Below are 9,498 nucleotides of genomic sequence, written 5' to 3' on the forward strand. Positions count from 1 at the left end.
GGTGACTTTTGGTATGTTGACCTGTGACAGTAACTACAAGTTCCAGCAGTTAGTTTTCTGACCACTGTTTTGGGTGCTTTGTTGACACAGCAGGGTGCACAGAGTTTCAGGTTTGGTATATATGCAGCATATGATTAATGTAAAAAAGAGAGAGACTTAGATGTACAGATTGGGAAATTACCAGGCTAGTGCACATATTTATCGAAGACATTTCACAGCTCCTATATTATAAATGTGGACCTCAGCTATCTCCTCACTGCACATTGTGTAATCGCTTAAAAATCTAAACCTTGTTCACATTTACGGTCTATGACAAATGTTGACTCAAAGATATATTCCCAAAAAATATGTTGATTAAATTCAACCAACAGTTGTCTACAGAAATATTGTGACTTTACTTTGCTAGTTCATCTACTATGAACTGATTTTAAATGTATTCTTGTTTAATTTCATCAAACACAGACTTGAGAAATATTCCACTTGACTGTGTAGGATTCCTGGTAGAAAATAAGTAAGTGGAGCACTTCAGCACAAATATGGGGTACTTTACCTGCCAGTCATGCCACTTTGTTCTTCTACAAAAACAAAGAAATATTGTACTTTTTCCTTAATTTATCTGAAAGCTTTAGAAACAGTTTACTGAACAAAATGAGATTTTTGCACACAAGTCATAGCATAAAATGTAATGTTTTGTTACAAACTTCACAACAGTTTATACAAGTACAGCTGAAACAGTTAATCAATTAGTCTACTGATGGAAAATTGGCAACAATTTTGATAATAGTTTAGAGCTCTTGTGATAACACTTCTCACTGCTCAACCAAACAACCAATTAATGAATGGGAGAATTAATCTTCAAATTAATCCATAATCATTAATGCAATTAATGCAGTTCTACAATTTAATTTAGCAAATGCTTTTATCCAAAGTGACGTACATCTGAGAGTAGATACAACAAAAGCAAGGACCTAATCGGGAGAAAACAACCTGGGTAAGTGCCATAAAACAAGTTCAAGTGTGATAATAGGACCATGGTGCCTACAGGTAGTGCAGACCTTCTAGGAATTTGTTTTTCTTTTGCAGTCTCTTAAGTGCAAAGGTGTTCAGTGAAGAGCTGGGTTTTTGTCTTTTCTTAAAGACTGAGAGAGACTCTGCAGCAATTTAAATATCATTTGTTGCAGTTGGATACAAAAAAATCCAAATGAGCTCCACCTCAACCACCCACAACGGTAAAAATGGACTTTTGCATCAATCTGTGAAATTAAAGCCTAGTTATGTAATACATGATGGTGTAACAGCCACAGGTGAAATCACATAAACTCTAAAGGGCCTCAGACTTTTTTATTATTATTATACATTTATTTAATAGGGACAGAACAAGAAGCATTGTTACAATAACCGATGCCATGTTCATAGGTCAATAGTTAACAGCTAATTCGCAGACCAGGTCCCTGACACATACAAAAACAACAATAAATACAACAATCAATTTTGTCAAACTTTGTCCCACAGCAGAGCAGGAGAAATGATTTAGGATTAAATAGCACACCTTGTAAAGCATCTATTATTCCAGACTAAACAGAGATTAAACAGTCGCTGTTTTGCTAAGAAAAGTAACTACAAATTCTACACGAAAAGTAAGCTACAGAGTTTACAACTACAACTCCCACAATTCCAACGCCTTTGAAATTAACGCGCATGCGCCGTCGGTCTGGGCCATTATTTTGTCCTCCTCAAGCTTCAAATGAACAACAGGCTAAGCGCTCCTTGAAATGAATTAAATATTAATTCACGGAGAGAGCAGTTTTTCCTCCCGTTCGCCGCCGCCGACATTCATGGAGCCTCTCGATCAGTAGCTGGTTGTCTCGCCGGGCTGTGGAGTCCTCCGGCGGACTTGGAGGCCGAAAACAGTGCGCGGAGTGACAGCCCCGTTAAAGCCAGCAGATTGGGTGTTTATCTAGTTGACTAGCCACCTAGCTAGCTTCCTAGACAGCAGCGAGGGGAGGAAAAACCACGAAAGGACAATTTGATAAACTTCGGGAAGACAGCGCTGTGGCCGTCCCTGTCCCGTCCAGCCTGCAGACGGGATGGCACACCTTCGAGACATGCAAAACCAGGTACAGAAATCCTCTTTTCACCAACTGTCACCTCCCGTCTTCTTGTCCAAGGCAAGCCGAGCCCCCATGACTGTCAGGCTTTCCATGAATAGGCTGGGTGGGGGTCTCTGGCATCATCATCATCAGTGATAAGGCACACAATGTATATAATATACACAAATTCACGTGTGTGTCATGTTCTCATCTATCAACATAATGGTGATTAGAAACTCTAAATTTCATCAGATTATTCAGCCAAATACAACAATTCCCTACAGGATTTGAATAGTTGCTGTGGTTCATAGTAAAATGTTTTAAATGCAATGATTTCTTTAAGTGCTGCCGCCTCATCATCTCTCATTTCCTGCTGTTATGAAGAGAGAGAAAACCACTGAACTTTCAAGTGTCATGCTTCTTGAATTACATCCTGGCACAAAGTTCGATGTAGAGTCTCGGTTATTACATGGGCTGTGACTGAATAGACGGGTATAGACACAGACAAGACAAGTTAATCATCCATCCCATCATCTTTTTAAAACAGGGCAGTGCTTGAGGATACTATAATATACAGTCGCCAGCACGTAAATGTAACCATTATGTAAAAGTCCTTGTTTGCTTTCAGCACAGAGTGTCTGTGTGGTTCATGTGCCTGACAAGAGACACCCACTCATACACACAAATTAAGCTGTAAGCACCATCATCATGACATGCACTCCGTAGTTCAGTGCTTACTATGCTGTCCATGGAGCAGAACACCCGGCTGGACCCTGAGGAGTACTTCACCAAGCAGGAGCGCATCGGGAAGGGTTCCTTCGGAGAGGTCTACAAAGGAATCAACAACCGCACCAAGGAGGTGGTGGCGATTAAAATTATAGACCTGGAGGAGGCAGAGGATGAGATAGAAGACATTCAGCAGGAGATCACGGTGCTGAGCCAGTGTGACAGTCCTTTTGTCACCAAGTATTATGGATCATACCTGAAGGTGAGATAATAAAGTGATACCTAAACAGCATACATCTTCAGCTTTAAACCACAGAAGCTTAGAGACACAGTCACCCACACAGCGCTATGCAAGCAGAGATGAAGCAGTGGTGTTAAATCTCAAACTTTACATGTCTGTCATCAAGTATTTTGTTTTTTCTCTCAGGGGACCAAGCTGTGGATTATCATGGAGTATTTAGGTGGAGGATCTGCTCTGGATCTGGTGAGACGATTTCTATTTTTATACAGCTTACAAAGCTTTATTTAAATCTTACAATATTGCTTATTTTATACTTACGTACATTTGTCTTGACAGCTCCGTCCAGGGCCTCTTGAAGAAACTTACATTGCTACTATACTGAGGGAAATACTAAAGGGTCTGGAGTATCTGCACTCTGAAAGGAAGATTCACAGAGATATCAAAGGTAGTAAACGCTGTCTTCATGCACTGATGACCACACACTGGGCCAGGCACGTTTTATGCTGTGAAAGTCCTTTTTTTTTTTTTTTTTTTTTTTTTTACTGATATCAATTTATACCAGTTTACAGTGTTGTCATGGTACAGTCTTAGATATCATATCATGTCAGTGAGATGCTTCACTGGAGCTTCATCCAGTAAAGCATCCACAACATCCAGCTTTAACCAGATGCTGATCATAAGTCTACACACTGAAATACGCTAACAGGCTGTATACATTTAACACCATCTGTGTCTGAAATCTCACAACATACCGTAGGTGTTAAATCTTCACACTTTTGCACATTATTGCAAGTGAAGCTCATGTTTTTTCTGCTGCATGTAGGTGATACTGTGCTCTTAACTTGTTATGAGACAAGAATTTGGTTTGTAACATTATAGGATGCCACAGAAAATCCATTTTTAAAAAATCAGTTCTGAATTATTTGTGGATTTTTATCGAACATGGTTTAAACTGTCCTGCCAAAATCACTGAACATCTTGCGATGTCTGAAACTGGAGAATGTACGTGTCCAGTGTCCAGCTGTCTGTCCATCTGTTATGTGTTGTATTCTGAATGCTGCTGATCACATTTTGACCACATTTAAGGCAATAAGTTGTCACTGATTTTGCATTTCTAAAAGGATTCTTGATTCGTCTGAATAAGACACAGTAGCACTTCCTCACTCATTACTATCTCAGAATGGGACTCTTGTTTACTGATGCCTGATACAGAAGCAAACTCAGACTATGTTGGCTCATATTTTGACTGTCTTTGGTTTCTGTCTCTTTCTTCCAGCTGCCAATGTGCTGCTGTCAGAGCAGGGCGACGTGAAGCTGGCAGATTTTGGGGTGGCGGGACAGTTAACAGACACTCAGATCAAGAGGAACACATTTGTCGGCACGCCTTTCTGGATGGCTCCGGAGGTCATTAAGCAGTCAGCCTATGATTTTAAGGTGAGGAGTCTGTAACTGCATCAGTATTGTTTGCCTGTTATAGGTGAAGAGACATTCACTTTTGCACTTAGTTTGCACTGAGTTCATGAAGAGGCACAGTTCAGTTTTTGGTGGAACCACTGACAAGTAGACACTGGATTAAATGTTCAGCATCAAAAACTGAATTTTGTACAGTCTGAGTGTCTGTAAGAGAAGTGAACCCAGTTTGCTCATATATTTTCTCTTCCTCTCAGGCTGACATCTGGTCTCTGGGCATCACTGCCATTGAGTTGGCCAAAGGGGAGCCCCCCAACTCTGATCTACACCCCATGAGAGTCCTCTTCCTCATCCCCAAAAACACTCCACCCACACTGGAAGGCCCTTACAGCAAACCCTTCAAAGAGTTTGTGGAGGCCTGTCTAAATAAAGATCCTCGTTTTGTGAGTAGAACGCCTGCATCCATCTGTAAGCTCTGGTGGCAGATCCAAAATGGGATCAGACATGCATATTTAGGCTAATTAAATCGGAAAATGTGGAAAGTAATTTCAGATCAGTGCTGCTGTTCTGAGCGAAGGCAAACAGTGAAGTAAAACAGCGCTCTTTTATCCCACCAAATATTTTGAGTGGATTAGCTTGTCCAGTCCTTAATAGGCATTCAAGTTTGTTTTGTGCTTTCTCAAATATCCAAACATGATCCAAATCACGTTATTGACAGGTGCCAATAATGTGCCGAAATAATCTGAGTGGCATCATGTGGTGCACACAGAAGCTCCTTTTAGCATGTTTTTAATAGAATAGTCCTGTAATCCCCACTATATGCCTGGGCTTTTCACTCCTAAAATGACTATGATGTTGTATCTGAATATTAATTTTTCATGCTGCTGCTCCTTTCTTTATTCCTTCTCATTTCCTTCAAATTTACACACAATATATAACAAGAAATCTAGTTATACCCAACTGTCGAACGTATAATATCGACTGAATACATTTGCACTTAAACATCAGCTTTAAGCCATTTAAATACAAATATTTGTGCAAGTTAAATATTATTTCAGCTTTAGTAAGCAACAGGAAGGTAATCCATCATTATTCACTGGTGGACCTGCATGCTTAAGAAACATAAAATCAAGTAAATACTGCACCAGAATGTGTATGTAAATTAGATAATGTGTGTTTAAGACTGACCTAATTAATGTCCTGTGGCGGCTTGTTCCACTGAGACCAAGTCCAGATTTTCCTGGAGCTGGTTTTCAAACTGAAACTGTCTGGTTTCTTTACTTTCTAGTGAATGAGTATTATTTTCTTAGCCAGCTGATCTAGTTAGTCAGTCCTTGTATCATTTATGAATTAATTCCAACTAAATTACTGGCCCATATATGAACTATACTGGAATATTTACACATTAAACAAAACACCAACCCAAAATCTTTTTACTGCCTGGCTGAGCCATAGCTGATGTTTTTTTTGTACCGGTTCCATGGCCAACATAAATCCAAAACATTCAGATGCATTTTCTTTCATCTGTGTGGAGTCATATGTGACCTAAATACTTTTCTTAACCCGATAGCTTTGCATCTCATACAATTTGATAATTACTTTGAAAGCTGTAAAATGAGCTAAATTTTACAGTTTTGCACTAAATGAGCTTAGTCATGTAATTCTCTAATCTGATTTTAAACTGTATATACATAGAAAACAGTTCGAGTCACTTCATTTGTATTGTCTTTTCTGTATTTCTTCTCTGCACAGAGGCCAACCGCCAAAGAGCTCCTGAAGCACAAGTTCATCACGCGTTACACCAAGAAGACGGCCTATCTGACGGAGCTGATCGACCGCTACCGCCGCTGGAAATCAGAGGGACACGGGGAGGAATCCAGCTCCGATGACTCAGACATGTTGGTATCCAGAACAGACATTTATTCACACCAGTTTAACCAAAACATCAGGATTTATTTATAGAGATGCACTGGAAGCAGCGGTTGCACAGCAATTTATTTTGATAAGAAGCTATTACTTGGAGGTTGTTCGTTTATTTATTAATGTCCGTGTCAGCATTTTTTATCCCAAATATCAAAACCAGTTTATGGGAATGCCTTGACAGAGGGCGTGCTGAATAAACTGAACTTTTTGTTTTACTAAATGTAGTTTTGTATAGCAACAAATGGCTGCACTTCATCATCATGTTGCCATAGGGAAAACTAGCAAGACTGCTTTACCTCACGATGAGAATCCTCTTCAAAAATTAAAATTGTTGCAGGTTATTAGCCCTGAGGTTGTTGTTGTTTCTTTGACTTTGAAAATGGCGACATGTAGAAAGCAGAGGTCAAAGAGAAAGCTGTGTGCAATGTGCAGCCAATGGCAGGATTATACCTGCAGTCTACATCCAGTGAGTCAGACTGGACCAAATGTAAAACAGGTCATTGGTACCCCTTAATTTTTTGACTGTTTCTATCTGAGGTATATTTCCTTTTTTGTAAGCTTCTCCCTCTTTTTGTCCTTTCTTCAGGGATGCTGACGGTGATGTAGATCAGTGTCCCATGTGGACCTTCCCCACAGTCCGACCCACCTCTATGAACAAGTTACAGAAGGGCTACACACACACAGATTCAGAGGTGCGACACCTGCAGCACATAGTCAGTGACACAGAAATGAATCTCTAGCTTTTTTTTCTAACACCCTTTTTTCTCTTTGCAGTCAGGAGATTCTGTGAAAAGGCAGCCCAAGTCACAAAGCTTGTCTGCATTGGTAACACCCATCTTCAGAGAGGTAGGCCAGACTGTTGCTTTTTATTGTAGCTCCACTTAATTTAGATAAAGCCCCAAAATAATAAGCAGAGGGTGACCTCAATTTAATAAGAGTTCTGAAAGCAGTTTGAGTCACGGTGCAGCAGAGCAACTCGAGTCAAGTTTAGGATAAAATATGCACCTTTGGTCACCAAAGCAGAAATCATTATTCATTAACAGTCTTATAAATGAGGAAAAGATGATCCCAACAATAAGTACATGAAAGTGTACTCTCCTGTCCACATTTAAATTTATACAAGGAGGTAATCTTGCCCCTTGTAGCTTTTTTAGCACCTCTGAAATTTTCTTCTTGGCTGCTGAGCCAAATGAACTTTAATTCCAATGTTCTGAAAGGTTAGTATGGAATTATTTCCCAATAATGGCAAAAAAAACTGCCTACCGTAGCATTAAAATTTAGGTGACAAGATTCAGTATCTGTACATAACGTACACATGTATAACACACGCCTGCATTCAGCGCAAGGTCATTTTTTGTTGAAGATTTCAGCCATCGGAAATGATACAAAGACTTAGCAGCCTTGGCGGAGTACTGCGCTTTCTGAGTGCTTTTCTTGTTTATTATTGTGACATTCAACTTTATGTTGTAAAACATCAGTGGTTCACTTTTGCAATATCAATACTTTTGTTAACGTGTGGTCAAAAATGGGACTTTTCAAGATGGCCTCAATTTTTTTCCACATTTCAGTTCACTTATAATCAGAGATTACTCAATCCAGTATTGCAGATTATAAATCAATGATATGAGCAGAAATGATAATAATTTAAAATTTTAGTGGGCAAAAATGAGTGCTGAAAGTGGCCAAAGAGGCAGTTTAACAAAAAAAAAAGATTTTTGAAAGTACTTGATGTATCGATCTAAATTTTCACAGATATTTGAAATATCCATAGTACAAATCCTGATGATTTTAGATGGAAAAACCCAATTAGACTTTGAAATAAATCATATGCTTTGGTTGAACTCTCCTGCCGCACAGCAAACCAACACTCTATTTGATTTTTGTTACCATCAGTTGAAGGAGAAGCGGCGGGCGAGTGGCGGCGGTGTGGGAGCCATCGAGGAGCTGGAGAACGCCTTCAACCTGGCTGAGGAATCGTGTCCGGGCATCTCTGACCGCCTGGTCTCACACATGATGGAGAGAGTGTGCAGGTGATAGACTGACCCCCTCAGCTGAGTTACTTCATCATACAACAGTGAACGCCTTCATTTTATTCTAACCTGCTGCTTCATGTCGCTCTTCCAGGTTTTCTTTAAACGGTAACACCACCCCGTCTTCGCGGTGAAACCCCAGCTGGATGTAACTTAACCCCGTCCCCCTTTTTTTCTGCCTCCCGTACCCACCCAGCTTCTCAGATAAGGACCACAGATGAACCCCCACCCGCCTCCAGACCCTCGTACCTTTGCGCCCCTCCCAGTCCTGCCCCCCCGAAGAGATCTTTTAATTAGTTATAATTAAATATTTTTACAGTTTTTCTTTAAGAGCGGAGAGTATTTAAGACAAAAAAGCCATGACATTTAGAGCGTTGTGTACACCTGTTAGAGTGAGAAGAAAACAACAATAATAAAGTCTATGGAAAATGGCCCTTTGTCTTCAGTCTCTTGTATCCCATGAATACCATTTAATTGCCCCGTTACAATATGTTAGCTGGTTCATGTTGATACTTGTGTGCTACATATAAACACATTACATCACATCTTTGTCTAGTGCTGCAGGTAGCCTCCATTACTACAGTATAAAACACACTGCCTAATAGTCCTGCATTCATCTTTTACCTATAAAATGTTTAAATACCTCATAGTTGACATTTATATGTTATGACCTTCTCAGATAGTCTTTGTGGGTTGTTAAACTATCACATGACTTTTCTGTTGCCGTTAAGTAAGAATGGAAGCTCAGGGTTTTGGGTAATTAACCTTTCCACACACTGTGCAGTAATTAGTGACGCCCTGTTGCAGCCAGGGGCAGGTTCACCGAGGTTCTGTCTTTCAGAGGCAATTAATCTCACTGAAATGAAACACACACAGAGGGAACAGAAAGCACCAGCTTATGTAAATGTTGGGTAACTTCAGGCTCTACAGATATTTCCATTTCGTCAAGAGCAGAGTCTAACTGGACAAAAATTAAACACTGAACAAAAGTACAGCTTTAGAGAAACAAGTTGAAACTCTCATTTCTGTTGTTTAGAAAAGGGATACATCCGGCCAACTATGCAGAAAGTGTTTTTGA

General features: G+C 39.9%; 1 protein-coding gene across 1 annotated transcript; it reads left to right on the top strand.

Annotated features, from left to right (window-relative positions):
- The first annotated feature begins 1,711 nt into the window (after positions 1-1,711).
- Positions 1,712-8,851, top strand: stk25b (serine/threonine kinase 25b). The gene is made up of 11 exons (XM_023295026.3): positions 1,712-2,117; positions 2,848-3,078; positions 3,244-3,300; positions 3,394-3,502; positions 4,334-4,491; positions 4,725-4,910; positions 6,220-6,365; positions 6,977-7,082; positions 7,165-7,236; positions 8,284-8,420; positions 8,515-8,851. The coding sequence occupies exons 1-11, from the start codon at positions 2,088-2,090 to the stop codon at positions 8,552-8,554; spliced, it is 1,272 nt and encodes a 423-aa protein (XP_023150794.1). The 5' UTR covers positions 1,712-2,087; the 3' UTR covers positions 8,555-8,851.
- Positions 8,852-9,498: the final 647 nt, after the last annotated feature.

Source organism: Amphiprion ocellaris, chromosome 10 (assembly GCF_022539595.1).
Source record: "Amphiprion ocellaris isolate individual 3 ecotype Okinawa chromosome 10, ASM2253959v1, whole genome shotgun sequence".
NCBI classification, from domain to species: Eukaryota; Metazoa; Chordata; class Actinopteri; family Pomacentridae; genus Amphiprion; species Amphiprion ocellaris.

Bases quoted from the DNA above. Each gene is read 5' to 3' on its own strand.
- stk25b (XM_023295026.3), top strand. From the start codon at position 2,088: ATGGCACACCTTCGAGACATGCAAAACCAG. The intron at 4,492-4,724 runs GTGAGGAGTCTG...TCTTCCTCTCAG, and splicing joins AGTCAGCCTATGATTTTAAG to GCTGACATCTGGTCTCTGGG. The intron at 7,083-7,164 runs GTGCGACACCTG...TTCTCTTTGCAG, and splicing joins ACACACACACAGATTCAGAG to TCAGGAGATTCTGTGAAAAG.